This window comes from Anopheles funestus, chromosome 3RL (genome assembly GCF_943734845.2).
Source record: "Anopheles funestus chromosome 3RL, idAnoFuneDA-416_04, whole genome shotgun sequence".
Taxonomy (NCBI): Eukaryota; Metazoa; Arthropoda; class Insecta; order Diptera; family Culicidae; genus Anopheles; species Anopheles funestus.
The window spans coordinates 39975890-39997500 of record NC_064599.1 but is presented as its reverse complement, the minus strand read 5'-3'; the positions used below and the strand labels follow the sequence as shown (position 1 = coordinate 39997500).

Below are 21611 nucleotides of genomic sequence, written 5' to 3'. Positions count from 1 at the left end.
GTTGTTGTTACCGTGAGTGGCTTCTCACGTGACTGGCTTTTTGCCAACACACGACCGGTGAAAATCCTTGGCTTGGCTCGCTGGCTGGTTGGCCGAATTTCACTGGAAGCGATGAGTGGCGGTCGTCGTACGAACCGGCTCAAATTGCTGAGTGCCGAACCGGCAGTGTGAGTGTCGAATTGTGATTACATAAACTGTGCGCGCCCGATCCAATTCCCATCGGTATTACTTGTTGGTGGATGTGGTTTTATGGGCGAGGGAAGTTCCGTGAAACAGAAAAGCGGTGATGCTTCGGATGTCGGGCCGAATTGGCGACCTAGGACGGGGCGATTCTGCCGAGAGTGACCGAGCAGCCGATTGCGTACGGATTCCCCGATGAACTTGACACGTGGGTCAATCAGTTGAAAATCAGTGCATTTTACCGCCCTGCGAAATGATTTCCCTCCGCCCTTGCTGCTGAGTATCGGAATGGAAGTCCCATATTCATTGAAGAGCGGTTTTTTATTGTTTTTAATTTCCCAGGACAGCAATTTGCACCTCACCAAGGTACTTAAGCAACGATTAACAGCTAAACTGCCGATCGTTGCTTTTTCTATTTTACATTCAAGCCGTACGAAATACACATCCTGTTGGCTATTAAAAGAATCAGTATCAGTTTCTACTTAAAGATGATGTTCGGGCAGCAAGTTAGACAAAAGGCAACTTGTTCGGAAAACTTGCTGACGGGAGACGGTCTCAAATATTTGCCGAAAAGATTCGGTATGCGAAACCTGTGGGAAGAAATTATGTAAATTTGATTCGTTCTCGATGATTAATGGTCCCACGGCACCTGTGGCTGCCGAGTACGCGACGAAGGTCGTTGCGTGATTCGAGTGGAGTGGAGATTTGGGACTTGGTTTTCCCCGTACATTGAGCAGTAATTATAAGTTCCCGTTGTTCTGTCTGTAACTAAATTTGTTTAAGGGACGGACTGTTATGGAGTAGGGGACAAAACGTATCCCCTATGCGGATTTACACATTGTAAAAGGATCCAGGAATTTGCTTTGAGTAGTAATTTTAATACTGTATTTTAGAAGTTAGACATAAATCAATGCGACCGATAAATGTTTTACTGACAGTGGAAAAAAAAAAACATCGTAAAAACCCAAATTTTCACACGAATAATATTGCACTTTTAGTGGTTGGCCGCACGCACGGTTTTTGGGTTGATTAAACTTTTAAACAGAAACGTCCGAAATGCCATGTTACGACAATCTTCTGCAAAGATTTCCGTCTTGAATTCTTTCCACACGAGTTCCGTTACGCCCAAAAACCTGCTACTTCTCGCTTGCCTCAGTTCGCAGTCCGCCAATGCTTAAACTTTACAAATGCCCACGTGGTGCGAAAAAAGCGCGCGCGCTTCTAGAACCTCGAGTTCACGTCCAAATCCTGGATACCGTGGCGAGTAAAAAAAAAACGGAGACGAGAAGGAGAAGAATTTTGGAAGCAACCGTACAAAAGTCACGATTTCCTCCGGTGTCCTGGTTCTAGGATGGGGTTTTCTTTGTGCCTTACCCACTCCTGTCCACTCCTTCGTCTTTACCAACCAACACCCGATGCTTTGCACTTCATTTCCGCCATCCCGTACGTGAGCGGGAGCGGTTCTGTTAGATAACTCGGTGTGAAACGTAGGGCGTACACAGAGCGAAGGGCAATACGGTTGTCTGCATGCCATTCCGGTTTTGTTCGTGTTGCAAATTCACCTGGTGGTTTGGGGTTTTGAAAACTTTCCCTCTAACTGAAGCGACGGCTGGATGGCAGAATCGGTATGGCGAGCCGTGTGGGGGTCAAGTTTTGTAAGACTGTCCGGATGGATGCAACTCTTTTCAGCCCCCGAAAAAGGTAGGAAGTATCGTAACACTTATCATAGGTTAAGTTATCCGTAGATAGATGGCAGATGGATTTTTGTTGTTGTTGTTGTTGGTCTGTTGTATTGAATGTTTCTACATTGCATCTTGGTGGTAAAAGAAGATGTGCTTAGCATTTTCATATTTTGCACAAGTATCAACGATAACCGATCGCAGCATAACACTATTTTCGCAACTATGTGGCGTTCTATGGTATTATCGATTTGTACATTCTTTTCGATACATCAGGAAAAATCGGTTTCTGAAGATGAAATTTTCATCCAGAATTTTTTTTTTAAGAATTGAAAATTTCGATTAAATATCAAAAATATTTCAAAACATAAAATAACATAAAAAAACACTTCAATAAACAATGATTTTAAAATAGCTTTCAGCTAGCTTTTCAGTATGCAGGAACCATTTTTCACAAGACGCTTCATATTTCGCATGCAATTCCCAGCACGGTAATGATCGTCCAAGCACATCAGCTTCACATTTCGTTGCTCGTTTATTCTCAGTGTAAGCTTCGGTGAAACTAGCCCGAACAGTCGAAAAGGATTATCTCTTTCGGGAGACACGGCAAGCGAATAAACAGAATTAAATTCATTAAACTGTACTTTTATCTTCATTAGATGGTCCGGACCGGATGCGGTGTTTGGTGTGTTCTTCTGGTACGGGTTAAGTTACTTAAATCTTGGTGTGTTTTTTTGCTGTACAACTTCACTTGTGGGAGGGTATGGAAGGAGGGTGTTGGGAGGAGGGGTAGGGCGTATTTTTCCGACCAACCTTGGTTGCTGAAATCATGCTTGTCTGGTCGTCAGCCATTGCTTCCTACAGTAGCAACAGCTGGTGTCGCTCGTTCGTCGCATGTTTTGGGGGCAAAGTAAGCGACTTAGTGGGGCGGTAAACTCAAAAGTTAGGTTAGTGGTAAATTAAATTTATCAACTATTTTCCACTGCCTGTCAGTTTCTTGGTACTGTTGGTTAAGTTTTTGACTCATTTTTTATGTCTTCCATTGAAGTTTGTAAGAGATTTTGGGAAGAAACGTTTCACACTCAAAACTGTGGCTTTTTGTCTGAAGACTCGTGCACAATATTCATTTAGGTTGGTGGTAATGATTGTGTAGGTTTTCATTAGTTTTTCCATCAGTTTCAAAACAAGTGAGAAATTCTCATTTGCACAATTGTATCAAATAGTTGAGATTTAAGTTTAATGTGGAAGAACCCTATTTTTTAGAAATTAGTTTCCATTTCATTAGTGGTATACATGATTTAAAGAGATTAAAGAAAACGAAAAAATTGAATTAGTAATAAAGTGTTTTGTGTCAAAATTCTGCTCAAGAAAACAGTTTGAGAAAGAAATAGTCATAAAAACTATTTAACTGTATTTTATAGTTGTTTTGTATGAAAAGTTTTCAATCCCTGAAAAGTTAACACTAAAAATAGCATTATCCCACTATGAAGGTATCGTTTAAAATTTGCTTTTCTAAGTATTCCGTCATTAGCCTTTGGCTCCTGAGGAATGTTTTGCTTCGCTTTGGGTTAACGCATTTTTTAAATCCTCGCATGATCATGAGATCTCATCATGTATGCGGCACCGATCACCGATGGCATCGATGCCATTTGTCTGACGTCTCATCAGCATGCATGAATGTATGTTCTGGCACGCGTCTTGTTACCAATGTTCTATCTTCTGTATAACGCGACCCAGAACCCGGATAATGTAAATGTGACAACCTGTTAGACCTTCGTAGTCCTACACTATGAGTCTCATGCATCGCACGGTTTAGAGAACGGAAGGTTTTGTTGCCAATTGAGAATCATTCTCATGTAACAAGGAAAATCTCACTGAAAAGATGAGAAAGATCCCGTGAGTTGGTAGGTGTGGGTGTGTGGTAAGGGCTTCGGTTGCTGACGTACGTCATCTGCATTGGACGCGTTGTAACTTTTAACACAGAAGCTATTGTCAAAGAGCAACAGCTGGGAAGAATGCTTAATAGGTTTCGTTCAGATGTGAATGCGAAAACATAAACACTATGCGTTACATTTGTGTCTTTGTGATTTGGGTAGCAAAATTAAACTTGTAACAAATGACTTTGCATTTTGCTTTTTTGAGTTTTGTTCTGAAATTCATTTCAAGCCCAACCATATCTCGAAGGCATTTGAAAATGAAATTAGTTTTAGTACATAAACTTAAAATAAAGTGTATATTATACTGAATGAAGTAATTTGAATGGGAGAAAAACATATATTTACTACATTAAATCTACCTAAACACCCACGCGCTATTTCGCGCTTTACTTCCCAACCTAATTGATTATACAAATTAGATTTAATTCTGCTCAATTCAATCTTCAATTTGCGCGTACCGTCATCCAAAATCCAAACATGTTGAACGAATTTTGTCGATTAACAAGCAGTAAATATAATTATAAGCTGGAAATTTATTTTTAGAATTAAGCAAATTTTTGTTAAAATGTTTAGGATTTTGGTTTCTGAATCCAATAAAATTACATAGCACATAGCAAATGAACACGCAATCATAGACAGATACAGATGTGCTGTGTTTAAGAAATAGAAATATACCTGTATATTTTTAGCAAAGTTTGTTCGATCCTTTATCATCACTACCCTACGGTTATGAAGTGGAACTTCTGCGAATGCGGCCCAGGTAATAGGCCATTGCGTCGGGGAGTAGGTTAGTTTCCATGATCTGTTTTTGTTCGATGCTTTTCGGTCATGCATGAGCTTTGAAGAACCTTTTCGGAACAGACAGCGTTTCTTCCCATCGCGTGATGGCCCTCCTGCCCACGCTCACGGTCATGTTAGCCTGTACAGGCTAGCACAGTGTACGGCCGAAAGGCAACATGTGTATTGTAGCATACAGCTTTTGCCTGATGGTGGCGGTGGTGAGTGTGTGGTCGAACAGGTGCAACTTGTTGCTTCATTATGTTTTAATCAACACAAAACCTTGTGCCGCACGAACGCTAGTGTGGGTAAAGGCGTAAAATCAGAAAGCCATCCATGCGCACCGAAAATGTTTGATGTTTGATGTTATAGCACCCGTTATAGCATGCCTGGACCAAGCCAAGGTGCCGGCATTCCATCCTGGCAAGCTCGAGTGAACTAATGTTTGAAGGTCAAACGAAACCTAACTCATTGAACATTACCGGGTGAATAATCAATGCTCCCTGTAACAGGGGGTACGAGTGGCCTCACAGCGATAGTTTTGATAGCATATTAGAATATGAGTACAAATTATGTAAAACAAAAAATTCAATACCTTTAATTTCATTTGCTCCATCTAACTGTGATTTGTAACTAATATTATTACACAAATGTTCGTACCAAACTTACCGAGCGGAAATGTAAAATATGTGACCATGGTTGATGTCAAAAATGGTGTTCACTTACCTGTAAAAGAAAGAGATGAAAAAAGAGCATGAAAGGAAGGTAAAAATGATTGAACACAAAATACAATTAAAAACGGATAGAAATGTCAGCAGCCGGAAGTAAAAACGGTTGCGAACAAAATTAAGTTACATCCGCGTTCTGGCATTTCGCGAGTTTTTCGTTGTTGGAAATTCTCATGAAATCCGCGTGCCTAAGCCAATCCAAACGATAACTCTGAAGACGTTTTTCTTTTTCTGCATCTTTCTTACTTGAGATTTTACTTACAAGTGAAGTTTATTCATACGATGCTATCAGTTTATCTTCAGAAGCGAAAAAAGTGGAAAGTCTTATGATGCTTTTCGCTCCGTTACACAATAATATGATTATTGGGTTTATTAGGGGTTTTGCTGTTTGCTAAGAGTTTGTCCTTTCCGGCAATGTGGCAGAATGTTGGTGATTGATGCCATACGGTTGTATAGCTGGACTCTAGGCGAAAGACAAATTCAATTTAGGAATGGGAAATTGATGAAATCAAGAAGCCGTGAGAAGATGTCCATTTCCGATTAAAGAAATGTTTCCATACTCAATTTTTAATGTTTTACAAATTTTCGTCTAATTAAATATCGTTGATCAAAATCAATCGAATATTTGATTCGTTCAGAGGTTTTTAAATTTCACTTTAAACTTGCAATTGCTAAACTTATCGTATCTTGAAAATACATTACATGGCTTTAAGATATGAGTATGATAAAACATAATTTAATTGTTTGCTACTTGTGAGTGAATTTCTCTACTTTACAAGCAAACGTGGTCTTTATACCAAAAAAAAACTGATTTCGCATTTCAATTGGACATTTTGGTGTAACAGAAGCACAAGCAGCTGGTAAGCTTTGGTCTTGGAGTTGGTTGTACCACGGAGGATCTCCAAGAATTTCACATTCTTTCTTCGTCAGGTATGCAAAAATTCTTGCTGCTTCTTGGATGATGGTGAGGCACAGAATATTCAGGACGCTTTCAGTAGCCTCCCTTTTGTTGGAGGTATTCCGGTTGGGTAGTTCCACTTTTTCGGAGATTTTTTTTGGGAGAATACTTTCTTTGCGTTTTGATTTGTACCGTTGCTCATTTTTTTCCTAGCTCAATGTCTGGTCTGGAATATTTGTTTGAAATACGTTCGCGTAGTCAGCATGTGTCGAAAAGGTTGACATTTTTGTTTCTGCTCTGTTATTATGTATTTATTGTCGGAAAAAGTTCGAGATTCGAGTTATTTGCTGATTTTTGCCAATAAATTGCTGAAATGTAAATTATTTATATGTCAGCGTGCAAGACAAAAAAAGAGTTTTTCTATGATATTAAAATTTAAGAAAATTGATAATAGTCAAGTTGATAATCACTTGGCACTGTTTGTTGGAAGATGTATATTGGAATTGGTTCATGAGAATGAGGAAATTGTAGAATTTTTTTTAAAAAAAGGCTTAATAAAGTTGGATAAAAAACCTTGGATTGGAAGAATGTTTGGGGTTTTTTGTATCCAAATTTTAAGCAATTACTAATTAATCTCTTTGAGCAGCACGCGGTTGTATGTTGTGCTGCAAGAACATTAAATAACTTCTATTTCATATTTTCTGTAGAATGTCTATTCATATTGTCTGCAGGAACGTTATCATACGGACACGTTGATTTTATTTTTATCAAAATTACTTAAATTAGCTTTTCTTACAAATATTCCACGGATCATGTTTCGTTTCCTGGTAAAATGCCATAAAATCTGGCATAAAGTAAAGATAATTTGATCATTCTAACGTATAAATTGTTGTTGATTGTTAGCCGCACAAAAGCCACCGAAATGAGTACAGTCAACAAGTTTATGTTTGCCCGTATACAAATGGGTAGCACTTTATTCGCACTCTTGGTAACGATCTGCCACTCGAACTCTTCCGCCGCAATGGCTTTCGTTCATGGTACATTTTTCTTGATAAAAGCTTCAAACCACCATCATTCGTGGGGAGCGTCGGTAAAGCGAGATAGAAAGCCGAACAACAAGGAAAAAAAAAATCTAAACTCAAACAGGTGGTCGATCAAGTATAGGACCGCCATCGTAGGAGTTTTATTTTATTTTTTTTTACACTCTCCAATCCACCAGGAAAGGTAGGAAGGGAGAAATCACGCCGCTCGACGTTGAGATACGTCCCTGTGCCAAGGGGTTTTTCTAAGGGATATGGAAGATTTGATGGTCTCGGCTGGAGAGCTGACTTGCCAAGCAGGCAGTCCGATATTGTTGTGAGACCCCGCATGGGATTGTTTTTTTTTCTACCCTACCACACCCATTTCTGGCGCTTAGTGTGCCTTGTTATTTCCTTTCCCCATAAGCCACTTGCTAAAAGAAACAAAAAAAAAAAACACAAAAACTAAATGGATAACCAGTGGGTGGAATAGCAGTTCACGCGGCGAAGCAAATGCCTTTTTCCAGTGGTTTTTGCACTGTTTTCCGCCTTCCATGTACCAAGGAGGCGAAGAAGGTGGTTCGAGTACAGTCCGATCGAACACAAGCAAACTGTTGCTTGTGAATATTTATTCCGGTGCCAGTTCAAAGTGCTTGCGAAAGGTAGTGGACGATGAAGTCGTTTGGCAGTTGAAATGTAACACAGGCACCTCATGGGTTGGTTGGTAGTATGATACCAATCATACCACCATAAGTTGACACACACACACACACACACATTCAACTGACTTCAACGGAACAGGTTTTGTGGGGAAAAGTTTAGCTTGCTTTCATGATGGTTTTGAAGCATTTCTCTTAATTTGGGGCTTTTTTCCTGAAAACTCCTCGAACCATCATTTCGAGATGGATGAACGTTTGAGCCGTTAAGTGGGTGGAAGGTCGTACTTTTCCCGCCGTTATGCTGGTGGGCGTATAAAGCGTAACTTGATTGTGTGCGGACAAATAGCATGTGTGTATCGCCTAATGAAGATAGATCAGGGATGACGGTTCTGTCTCGGTTTGAGATGGTCAACAAAGCTCGCACCGTTTCCTGACCACCGCATGAGCACGATGAATTCCCCAGAAGGCGACACTTTCCCGACAATCCCTACGTGGAGGGTAGCTTTTCGGGAGGCCACCGCGGTGAGCCAACGTTCTGCACTGCAGTGTAAGCACTGGGGAGGTTTTAGCACCGACATGGAGAACAAAGTGCCATTAAATTGCTTTTATTTGCTTGCGTCTACATCCGATGAATTAATGTAGGAAAGATGAAAGCATTATTCAACCGAGACTCGGACGATCCTCGCGCCCGAAATGAACACAAGGGTGGGTATCGTTCGCCTGATGTCTATGTCGGTGCTGCCAAATACAGTGACGAACGTTGGATGTGATGCTGTCTTTCAGCCACTAGCGTCACCAATGTGTGTGGAAGCATTTCTGTGCTAGCGAGTTCTCTGCATGTAATGGTACCGAACTGGATGATACGGGGCATAGGATTTACGTAGTGGAAAGGATGTTGTCGGTAAACGAATGGCAAGATGTTCAGGATCAACAGGAAATTGGAAAAGTGGTTTCTCGGATGTACGGTGCCAGTGTCGCTGGGTTTTTTGTTATTAATATTTACTTTAGCTATTTGCCTCCCGGGGATAGAATTCGAAGATTAAACGGTACCGAAATTCCGTTTCTGCTCCTTGCTTTCGATTATTGCGATGACGCCGGGTCGTATTTTATGTTTGGTACAATATTTCAAATTACCTTCCACGGGTGAATGCTGTGGAATGGGAACCAACCACAAGAAGCGACTTTGCCCCAGCAGCCATGTTGTTGCGCGACAGTTGGGATGCTGTAAGGGTGATGCACGACAAATTTGCAATAGCAGTAGGTTGCTGCTTGTCAATTTAAAGCCGCCAAGCTACCGAAGCGAATGATAGGAACGCTTCAAACTGTGAAGTATGATCGACATCTTGCGGTTGACTGATAACAGATTGAAAGCTATTCTTTTTACTGTTCAATATAGTCAAACGACACACTGAAGTTGAAAGGCGTATACTGATGTTTTGTGACATTATGCATCAAGAAGAACTTGGCTTATTCAAATAACGTTAAATGTTTGTTTTAGGCAACGAAACAACTCATTGTTTCATTCAAAATTGTGAATATTTGGTTCCCCCTGATGCTTCAAAGATAGGGGCATTAATCTTTCACACGAAACGATCGGTTCTAAAATCCCTTTCTTGACTATTCTTCCGTAGTAAGAACTTACTATAAGCCTAAGTGTTCAAAATAATTCTAGCAAGCCAGTTATAACAGCCATTTCTTAAAAGATTGTTACGTCAAAAAGAACACTAAATAATAGAAAAAGAAAGGTAGATGAATTTTTGAAAGCGTTGACATAACTAGAATTGTAATTTATTCATTGAAAATGCAAATCAAAATTATTGTTAATTAAAGCTGAAATATTTCACATGACTAGAAAAATAAATGTTATCATTTCTATCTTTAAACTAAATTTAAATTTTAATCATTTCTATCCTTAAACCTTTTCAACATTCAAAGAGTTAATTTTTATTTATGTTAAAACGGTATTAATGGCTTCAATGTGTTTTCAGGATAATTTACATCTTCATCAATCATGCGAGTTTAATACAGTAATTCTCATACTTTGTCACGCAATAATGACTGTCAATAATGTCATTAACTCAAGCGTTTCGTTCGATGTAATGTAATTAGTTCAAATGATCTATTCGCAAATGTACAGTTGTGCCGGAAGAGATTAACAAATCACGACGATGGTACAAAAGACTGGGCTGCTCCATCAGCTCGCAGCGAAAGACTACGCGTCTCCATTGTTCAGCGATGAAACACCAGGCACCTCCATCTGGTTGTGCGTTAAAGACGATACTGAAGTCCTCTTATCGTGTGCCATAATTGACCTGTTTAGCATAACAAAGGATACGCCGAATGATGGAGCGGATTACTCTTATACGCTCACACTGTGTACGTTTTTACAGATCGTACACTCTACATTCTCGCGAATGATCCGATAATGATTGTGTAGAGAATTTGTCAAAGGAAAGAGAACTTCCCCTCCGTCTACGCGAGAGTGGTGAGCATATCAAGCTCTTAAAACAACTTCCAATGAGCGAGCACGAGAGGAATTTATTTTGGGCATGCGCATAATTGTAGAAAGATAAAAATAATGTGAGCTTTTCTCTCGTGCTCACTCTGGTGAATATTTAGCTTTGAGAAGATAGAGAGAAATTCAATCCGATTCGAACGTGAGATTGCTATGAAGCTTTACGGACAGTTGGAGTATAGAGTGATGATGGTAAAGAGCTAGGCATCACGCAGTGACTGTTTTGTAAGCAAAAAAAAAAAGAGGTAAAAACTAATCCAAATCTCAATAATTGCGCCCTGCAATTAGCACTTATTGACCGGTTATTTCACTTTAGCGAATCATCCTTCTCGCGCAAACTTACCCATATCGTCGATGATGGGAGCCATCCGCAGTGTGATTCCAACTAATAGTAGGCACATAATCAGTAATAGGCATGCGGTCGCAATGATTGTCCATCTGGCACGTTGCGGCAGATCATCCGGGTCTATCACCTGAAACGGAAAAGGAGGAAATAAAATGAGTCCCCCGTCAGCCGAGAGAAATAAACAAAATGTCAGCGTTGGTAATCGCGGCTAGTAGCAAAACTGAATGCGAGGCAAACAGCACGTCCGTGTGCGTGTGACTTGACGTGACCGTGATGCGGCTGATGACGGGCCATTAGGATTAGGCTCGTGCTACAGGTACGCCTGTGACTGGCTGTGGAAAAAGGTGTAAAATCCGCTTCCGCACGTGCAGCAACTGAAGGTTGAGCACCAATCCGAAACAACAAAACAAAATGAAGACAAAAAAGCTACCCCTTCTAAGCCCCGGTGACGACGGTGGAAACGATAAAACATCCCACACCGGGAGGCTTACCTTCACGCTTTGGTCGTCCAGATCGTGCACCAGAATTTTGCGCTTCTTGTGTCTTTTCTTCTTACAGTGTCGATGGTGGTGATGATGATGTCTGCTTCCGGGATTTCCGTCAGTACCCGGGTGTAAGAAGGATCGCGCCGAGGTGAAAAGAAAAGAATGAACCGTGAGATAAAAGTTAATTGATTTTGCTTGTTTCTTTTTCCCGGTGAGCCAGGCGCTTGGCCGGCAGGAGGGCCCGGGTAAGTCGCTCGGCTATGCTTATGCCATTTTTATTAGTTCATCTTGCGATCGGGTTTACAAAGGTGCCGGTCGTTTCACGAAGGCAGGCTGTGGGTGTCCACCGGCTCACAGGTTACAATATGACGGTTGGCCCAGTAGCACTTCGGGGACAACCAAGCAGTCATAGCGTGCTGGTTGGCGTCAGAGTCACCGGGGAGTCCTTGTTTGCCAACACGACCCGAGATTCGGTCTCTTGAGTCAAGTACCGTGAAGGGTAGGTCTTAAACCACACCAGACCTTCTCACTGCTGCCAACTGCGTCGCGTATCGATCCTTCGGGGCAGATGGTGCTTGGATGGTATAGGTGCATAACGTTTTCAGGTTCCGGTTGCCCGTACCGAGTGGTCTTCTTGAAACAACGCAGCCGTGTCGTAATAGGCCAACGGTCTCTACCACATCCATTCCGAACGCTGAGGCGTCCGGGCAGCCGGCACCGAGGCACTTTATGTTGCTCGTTATCCCGAGCCAATTCTTACCTGTGTTTATGCTTCCTCCTATGCTCAGGCACTATTGAATCCAGCTCCCCGTGACGTTCGGATTCAATTTGCAGTGAAACATCGTACATGAAGTCATCGTCGTAGGGGAATTGACTACGTTGTGCCAGTTGCGGGACAGATGCGTATGATGGGTTTGGTCGGCGTGCGGCAAGCAGGAAGGCAGATAGAAGGCAGGTGTGTACATGCGAGGAACATTGAGAGAAACAGATAACAAGGTGTACGGTGAGAGACGTTCAGCAAAAAACCGTGACCGCTGCTTGTTGGATGGGAGCTAAACAGGACAACATGGTGTATGGTTTTCAGCCTGCTACATGGTTTTCTTCAGGGCTTACACCATAATAATATCTCATGCGTATATGGGATCCAGTTGCACACCTACACACATAAACACACACACACACACACACACACACACACACGCACAAGCGCGGTTACACTTCCGCTGAACAATGCGGGAAGAGCGAATAAATCCATCCATCTTGTTTCCAATCGCAAAAAGGACGAACCGTAGCTGAGGCGTTCTCGTCCAAAAAAGGGTAATTGAAGAAGTTCCCAGACAAATGTAAGCAACCGGCAGCACGCCTTAAAAGGAATAGGGAGGTAACTGTCGAGTAATGCTCGAGATCTTATTGATGGCTCTTGGCTTTCCCCGGATGTTCTTTCAAGTACAATCTGTATCCATCCTAATGAAAGGATGTACACAAATTAATCTGGTTCTGATTGTAATTAGCGACCAAGTGCGTGAATCAGCACATTTCTTGATTAAGCTCGATGGGATAAGACTCGACACGGTACGACATGTTGAGTGTGGTCGTTGTGCTCTGTGCGGTTGAATTCCTTTTAGTGGTATGTTTAAAGATATTTATTACTTTGTGCTGCTGATGAATGTTCTCATATGCAGAAGAACATTAGGTGAACTATTTATCAACCGCGAGCGATGTGTTAATTTTAACGCCTTCAAATTATATATGACCTAGAGATAAATCTCACTGGAACAGCAATGATAAGATTTTATATTATTTATATCGATAATATTTAATTTTTGTCAAGTTACTTGCTAGGCCTAGATTTGTTGAAAAAACAAAAACTTTTTAGTACGTTATCTGCAGTATGCAAACTTCGAAACAGAAAATAATAATAATTCGTTAGAATATTTAAATACAAGTACAATGAAAAGTATAGAAAAAGGTTAATAATTTTTCTATCATTACTTAGTGTTGCATGTTTTAAAGAAGAAACAAAGGTAAATGTAAAGCGCATTTAATTCTTAAAAAATATTGTGAAATGGAATTATAGCAAAATCTACAAATAAAGCCTAACTTTCAGATCTTATTAAAAATATGAAAGTTTAAGCTAGCTAGAGGGCATACAAGTTAGTGGTAAATCTGCTTGCTTTTGACATCTATTAAAATTAAAACTTCAGCAATTATATAGAGAAAAAAAAGTTTTCCAAACAAAACTAATTTGAAAAGGTCGACATAAACGCACTTTCTCCCATAGCCAAATTTCAAATACGGTGAAATGTGTGTGGTGCTCTTTAGCTGATGAGCATTTCATTTCAGCTGGTAGAATAGAAAATATAGAAAATGGTACACATTCTCGATCATGTTGGATGAAAACTTATTTAGATTCACATTATCATACAAAAAGCATTATATTAGGCACACTACGCCTCCTATAAAAAACATCATTCAACTAAGTGCAAGCAGAACTGGAGTGTTAACTGAGCGCTACAATATTTCGTCGTGTAGTGCAGTACTTATGGTGTAAATAAAGGTTACAAGCACTAAACTTCACACAAACATACAAAAGTGTTTTTATTTTCTTGTCCGTTACTGTTCGATTGACAAACCAATTACGTGCTTCATCGTTCGGCACAATGTGTCTCAGCGTTATACTTACAGTGGTTGATTCGGAGGACGGCTGAGGATGCAATGCTGGAGGCCACTGCCGCCGACGGTACCGCCACCTACCGCCCCTGTGCCGCTGCTCGTCGACGGGAACACTATGACCGGGTCCGAGCATCGCTTCAAATATTCTAGAACAGGAGGATGAGTAGAAAAGTTACTTTGAGAACATCGACCGTTCCAGTGACATCGACTTATTTTGCTGGTGGTTGGGTGATGATGGATGCGAACACGTTCGTGCAAAGAACACGTGAAGGGGGTGCTGCTAGAGAGCATTGTGCTGCATACAGAGGAGAACCAAACGTAGAAAATGATGGTAACGGGTAGCTGCAATAATGTGATATGATTGATCGGTGCATCATCAAGCTTCCACTTGAGCTACTTTAACTTTGGGACCTTTTGTATCCTAACGTACTAGTGGAGGTGAAGTTTAGAGTACTACGTGCATAGAAACAGACACACACACACACACGTTACTGCCATTTAACACACTTTACCGTCATACTTACTGTACTTCCGCTTGTTTAGTTTCTCCTCGTCACTCTCGTTGATGTCGTACCCCATGATGTAGGAGGAGTAATCGTCACCATGGCCGTACCCGCTACCTTTACGGTGATGGTGGTGCTCCTTGGCGCTCGATCTTCTGGTGCCGGTGGTGGTTGGCCGATAGTGTAGCTCCACGTCACAGCTGGATTGTCTAAGGAAGCTACGCGACTTACGTTGGCTTTGTGACTGATTCGGTAATACTGTGCCGGCTGACGAAGGCTGTGAGGTGGCCCCCATCGGCACCGTTGCTGGGACGCCTTCGGTCGCAATCGGCGCAACAGTGGATCCTTTGCTAGCGCGCCTGGAAGGGATGGGTGAGTGAGCATCGGATGATGGATGTGGCTCACCGCGGCCAATTGGTTCAAGCAGAATCGACGGTGATGAGGGCCGATGGTGCTGCTGACGGCCAGTACCGGTAAGATGGTGCTGTTGCAGCTTGACCAGATCACTAACCGGCGGTGAATGTCGTGCGGTAGATGCTATCACAGGTAGATTGGATGCCGTCAGCTGATTAAAGCTTTCTATGAGTCCGAGTGGAGGCGACGATGGTGCCTCTTGCTGTGGCTGCGGCTGCGGCTGCTGCTGTGCCGATGGGGCCCGACCGATGGACACCGCACTGGCTGAATGATTGCTGCTATGGGGTTGCGTTAATTTGTTTCTCTTAATAGCGCTACTACTACTGCTATTATCGCCTAGAACTAGTGCTGACTTCCTGCTGCCGCTAGCCGCCTGGCTGACCGGCTTGTCCTTCACTATCACAGTGGAGTTGTTGTGTTGCTGCTGCTGTTGCTGCTGATCCCGATCTGACTGGCTGAGATCCACCACGAACGAGGTATCACAGTCGATGGCGCTCGCTTTGGTCGATGACTTTGTCTGCTGGTAAGTGGCCGTACTAAACGTCAGGTGACGTCCTTCGGCCGCCGGTTTCTGGCGTGGCAGTATCGGACTGTTTTGGGCGCTGATTGATTTCGCTTCGAGCACCCGTAATCGGTTGGCTACGGCATTGCCCGCGGAAAGATAGGAACCCATACCATACCGCGACCGGGTCGAATTCTTGATGATAGATATCGGTTCCGATGCAATACTACGCCGCATATCGGACACATCACTAACGCCGTCCAACTCGATCGACACATTCGTAGCACTGTCCTCCATGTCGTAATGTGCGCTGAGCGGGTCCGATTCGGGCTCAATTTCGATCGAAACCGGCTCCAGCAAGGAGGACTTCCGGGGTGCACTCCCAGACACACGGCCACCGCTTTTACGATTTTCCAGCGATTCGGGACTTTTCGTTGAAACGGATTCGGCACCGGACATCCTGGATACCCCAGTAGCACGGCTACCGGCTGCTACCGACTCACTCACCGGGCCATTTTCTTCGCCTGCGTAACTCCCGGCTTCTACGTACGTTGTTGTCACAACCACATTTCCATCGGCATCGACCAGCGACGAAAGGTCACCGATCTCAACAATAACCTCATCGGCGCCATCGCTAATGGTAGAGTTTTCTACACCAGCAATCGCTTCCGGTACCGAGGGCCCATAGCTAAAGCAACCGCCATCGATCCCCTCCCGGTACTGATGATGTACGCTTCCTGCCGTTCCATTGTGACCCGGACACAACGGTTCATTGGCGGCGTTCGCATCGTTGCTGCTGTTACTATTGCTAGCGGAAACCTCCCGATGGCAGCAACTACTTCCCGCACCACCCGACGATACCTTACGACCGAATAGGATACGCCGCAGGAGGCGTGATTTTTTGTGCCGCTTCTTCAGCTCACACTCACGCTTGATTGCCAGTATCTTGTTTTCGACGAGCGTCGAAAAGACGGCCTCGAATTGGATGGCCCGGTTCAGGTCCTCCAAGGTGCCGTTGGTGCACACGCCCTTGTCCACCTTCATCGTTGCAGGACCGTGGGCCGTCCGTCCGCTACCTCGCCGAGGGCGGATGAAGGTCACAAATGGACGATTGACTTTGCCAGATTTGTTACCAATGTGCTACGGAACGGTGGCACCGTATGCAATGCTGCCGTCTCGCAGCCAAACGAAACGTCCTTGAGGCTTGCTTCGGTTATCTGCGGTGTGTGATTTTTCGTTTGTATTTTGTCCACAGTTCCTGTCGCCACATCTGAACGTTGTGGGATGTAGATTGGGGTTTGTAATCTTAGTTTCCCATTGTGTTCAGAACAGATGTCCTTGTTCATGCGCTAGTGAAACCTATATTAATTTGCATAACGATGCAATGGGGCAGCATTGCTGTTCTAGAATCCCTCCATTTGCCAGCGAATTGCTCAAAACGTTTGTGCGAAGGTTTTGATTATAAGTAAACAGCATCCTGAAAGAAGAGATAAAAAGAGAGATGTAAGAAAAACATGAACATAGTTAGTAAAACTAAGATTAATTTGATTATTAATTAGAGAAGCAATCTTTCAATTTGCAATTTGAAGAATTCCGTTACACAGCTGTGCTAATTAGCTGACAAACCCAGTCTTTAAAGTTGCGCTCTATGTAATGACGAAGAAGTGAAATCAATACGAATCATTTACATGCAAAACGGAGACGGTAGAGTTCGAAGATGATTTTCGTTCTTTGTGATGCACCATTTTATTCGCACACAGGTAAATGAGCATTGGATGAAGTTTCGTGATCTGCTCGACGTTGATTGAAAAACTTACTCTTTCGATGAGTATAAATCAGTTCTTATGAGACATGAGTAGACCAGGTAGAATTCAGGAGTAATTAAGATATATTCGTCATTACAGCTGTTTTCGATAGTTGAATAAAAAGTGTTGGAAATAAGTTTGGAAAACTATGTTATGTAGACAAACAAGAGTAGTAGGAGATTGAGTTGACATATTTGTTAATGCATTTATGGTATTTGAATTCATTTTTTGCAGCATTTGTAACATTTTGAAAAACACTTAACTTTAACATAAAATACGATTCAAACCCATAAGGTAGGAAATAAACTCAGAAGCATAAACGGCTGTTGAACAACTATATTTAAGTGTGAATATCTAAACTGGTCTAAACATAGAGACACACATACACACAGGAAGTGTGTGTATCTGGATAATGTAATGTAGAATAATAAACGAAATAGGATCAGCCAATCCAAACATGTCTGTCCTTTCTGTTACGCTTATTTAGGTTAAGTTGTTTGTTTGTAATGTGGCCACCAACACCATACAACGAAACACATCATTAGTTCAGTTAACCGTTCGTTAAACCTCTTTAGTGCAAACATTTTTCCTCCAGTGTCGCATGGGAACAAACTTTAAATGCTATAAAATCATTGATCATTCCGAATACACGGAAAAAGGGTTTGTGTACATAAATGAATACAAATGAGGTGCCAAAACAAAATTTCGTATAATTAAACCAACAGTTTGATAAACATAGCGATGTGATTGATTCAGGGTGATTCTTATTCAGTCGTTTTTTTGCTCCTTCTCCCCTGCGATGGAGAATTTGATCACGATTAATGACATCTCGTTTAGAGTAAGGGTTCACTGCTGCATCTAGGGTTTTCTTACAAGCAGGAGCAAGTTTCCGTTTGGTTTTTCTGTGTGATGCGGATACGTTAGTTAATTATCTTTACGATCAATTTGTTTCAATTATTACAAAAACATGCAACGAATGAAGAAATCGTAAACGGGATAACTATTGCTGTAATATGATTTGAATCTTAAAACATAAAAATTGTATATCTTCATTAAAATTATTCCTTCAATGTAAAACCAGAAAGAAAATTTGAATTAAAATGACCATAAAATGGTTATTAAAAATAAATGAAAATAAACTTTACTTGATCTAGATTGCTACTTTACTAATAACTTTATTAAAAATTTATAACAATATTTTTTATAATAATAGTAAAAATTTATATAATTTAATGCTATAAACACCTTTCTTAGATTTTATTTTCATTTTCCACTCTTGTAAGTGTTCTCATTCATTTCTGAGTGATTTGCTAGGTAATAGAAAAACAAACAAAGGAACTATGGTGGCAAAATGGTCGCATAGACGATGGTGTACGTCAACAGCAGCGATTTGAAGGAGCACTATGAGCAACTTAGCACATCAAGTATCGAGTGTCAAGATAAGACACCGTTCTACCACTTAAATCGAATCATCAATTATGCACTTTGTATGCATTGCATCTACGATCGATGCTCTCAGCGTGAGCATAGAGTGTGTACAGAACAAAGATTTGGTGTGTGCATGCCAAAGTGTTTGTAGGTGTATACGTATTCACGTAAAGCGTATTCACACGTCGAACTAATTAACGACTCGTCTGTGAAGCTCTAGTTACAAAGTACGTACACAGAATTTATAATGACACTAAGTATGTGTTCTTGTAAACAGTTTTAAATAGTATTTACAGACTTTTTCAAACTGAAAATGTTAACAAATATTTTTAAAAAGATGAACAATGAAAATTTAAGTTTGTTACATTAAAATGTGACTATTACATTATTATTCGTATTGAATAAACTCTTTGCAGCACTAAAAAACATCCACTTAGAGTTTATGAAATGAACACACTCTGTATAGTAGACTGCATCGAATGTCTATAACAGTCACGCTGTTCATGTTTCAATGCTGCTTTGGTAGAACTTTGGTTTTTGCTCGTAACCTAAGGTAAGCAAATGGTGGAAATGCTGCCAGGCACTGTCAGTGAGCAAAGTGTGAAAACAGCAACCGTTAAAAATTCATTCCATGCTTTCGGTATCTGGCACGATGCGTCTGTTCGGTGGGAATTGAATACGTTTCGTTGTCCTCGCATGGTGCCACTTCTTGTGCGAGTGCTTATCACTCGTTCACGAGTGCCTCTGGGGCGCGATGCCGGCTTCTTTTACGATCGATTCCGCCTTTTTTTTACATCTTTTCATCCCCATCCGGCCAGTTTGCTGTTGGTTTCTGTAACGCAACCATAAGGGGATTGTAATATTTCCAGAGTAGCGCGCCTGTCTGTGAGTACGGGCGCCCGCGTTTGTGTCTGTATGCAGTGCAATTAAGTTGTGATTGTGTTGGATGTTGTTTTATTTTCCAGTCGCAAATCAGATCCTTTGCCATCCTTTACCAAAACACAAAGCAAAGAGATAGAGAGAAAGATAGCAAAAGAGAGAAAGAGAGATGACGAGAGCCCTACCTGAAGCTGCCACAACTTGGGAAATAAACATGTGCTCATAAATTTGTTATGAACAAATAAATTTGACAGGCAAATGATTCCGACTTGCGGAGCAATAGCGAAAACGTGCTCGTGACGGCAATGTATCTTGTACCGTTTGTTCGATAGCTCTTACTCTGTGGGCTTCCAGTTTAAGACTGTTTATTCGACTGTCAATTTGATTACATGATTTTACAAATTCCTTATAGTTCATTATAGCAAGTTCACACATTCCGGCCACCAAAATACAATTTAGTATTTTTTGTTTTATAACTAACTAACTAATCTTCATGAAACAATAATTCGTGAAACTATACCTTCATGCAACTATTTACAATTATTAATGTTATCTGGTTTGTTCCAACTATTTACAATTATTAATATTATCTGGAAGCAAGCAAATTTTTGCTATCGGCCTTATAAGTTCTTGAGACGCGGTACGCACTGTTACTACACGCACTGTTCCGTCCTTGCCCGGATGAGTTTTTATAATGCGTCCCAAAGGCCAACGTGATGGGGGTACATTGTCTTCTTTTAGAATTATTAACATGCCCGGTAAAATATCTAACCTGTCGCTTATCCATTTTCTTCTTATTTGTAATTGTTGTAAGTATTCTACCCTCCATCTGTTCCAAATATGTTGCATTTTCTGCTGAACTATATGCCAATGATTTAAGCGATTTTGTTGTATATCTGTTAGTTGTATGTCTGGCACTAAACGCATATTGGATCCTACTAAAAAATGTCCAGGCGTAAGCACATCATAAGATGTAGGATCATTCGATAGTTCTGTTAGAGGCCGCGAGTTGAGACATGCCTCTATCTCAGACAGCAATGTTGACAGGCCTTCAAACGTCATCGGTGTGTCTTTCATTACTCGTACGAGATGGTGTTTGAGTGAGCGTACGGCTGCTTCCCACAATCCACCGAAATGTGGGGCTCTAGGTGGGATGAACTTCCATTGAATCTCGTTTTCCAATGTCCACGCAGAGACGGCCTGTTGATGGTCATGAGAATGGATTAGTGTATATATTCTATTAAGTTCATGTGATGCACCCTTAAAGTTCGTTCCATTATCAGAATGGATCTCACTAACTGCTCCTCGACGAGCGACAAACCGCCTGAGTGCTGCCAGGAACGCTGATGTTGTGAGGTCTGATACCAACTCCAGATGTATTGCTCGAGTAACAAAGCATACAAATACCGCCACGTACGCCTTTGTAGGGACTGCTCGCCTGTGTGTCCCTTTCACAAATACAGGTCCACAGAAGTCCACGCCTGTGATGCTGAACGGTCTTGATTGTGTCACACGTGATGCTGGCAAGTCCGCCATGGGTTGTTCCACTGCGACTGGTTTGCATCTGAAGCACCTGATGCATTGGTGAAATGTTCGTTTTATGAGTGAACGTCCTCTGATGATCCAATATTTGTTCCTTATAGTGCACGACATTAGTTGGGGTCCTGCATGTAAAAGCTTTACATGATAGTACTGCACTAGTAATTGAACAAACGGATGACTGCTGTGTAGTATTATTGGATGCTTTTGTTCAAAGGTTTCTGTTGAATTTCCCAAACGTCCTCCAATTCGAATTACACCATCACTATGAAGTTTAGGGTTCAACCATTTCATTGTTGATTTGTTCGGTAGCGACCTTCCCTTTTGTAATGCTTCGATGTCATCTTGGAACACATCTCTTTGTGAAAGTCTACATAGAGCTCGATCTGCTGCATTTAGGTCACTTATTGAAATCCACATTCCTTCTACCGGTTTACGTTGTAGGATTTTGAAGTATCTCATCCAAACAGCTACTATTCTTCTCAGTTTTGAATATGACGAATACATATGAAATATGGGATGCGGCTCACGTTCAGCAATCACAAATGTAGCGGTTGGTTTTCGTTCGTTTTCACAATCAGTAAGATCTGCCGATGAATGATCAGCTTGCGGCCAGTACTCTTCGGATTGCGCTAGCCACTCTGG

General features: G+C 41.6%; 1 protein-coding gene across 5 annotated transcripts in view; it reads right to left on the bottom strand.

Annotated features, from left to right (window-relative positions):
* The window catches only part of LOC125768827 (uncharacterized), a 109382-nt gene that overhangs the window by 57009 nt on the left and 30762 nt on the right, over positions 1-21611 (bottom strand). For 2 of the 5 annotated variants that reach the window (XM_049436999.1, XM_049437001.1), the window contains 5 exons: positions 14421-16792; positions 13907-14042; positions 11984-12097; positions 11230-11323; positions 10736-10865 (listed from right to left, as the gene is read on the bottom strand). In XM_049436999.1, the coding sequence (XP_049292956.1) occupies positions 10736-10865; positions 11230-11323; positions 11984-12097; positions 13907-14042; positions 14421-16359 (2413 nt within the window). In that variant the 5' untranslated portion in view covers positions 16360-16792. Of the gene's footprint in view, positions 1-1005; positions 5300-10735; positions 10866-11229; positions 11324-11983; positions 12098-13906; positions 14043-14420; positions 16793-21611 lie in introns of those variants that run through there. The other 3 variants (XM_049437002.1, XM_049437000.1, XM_049437003.1) reach the window with 3 other exon arrangements.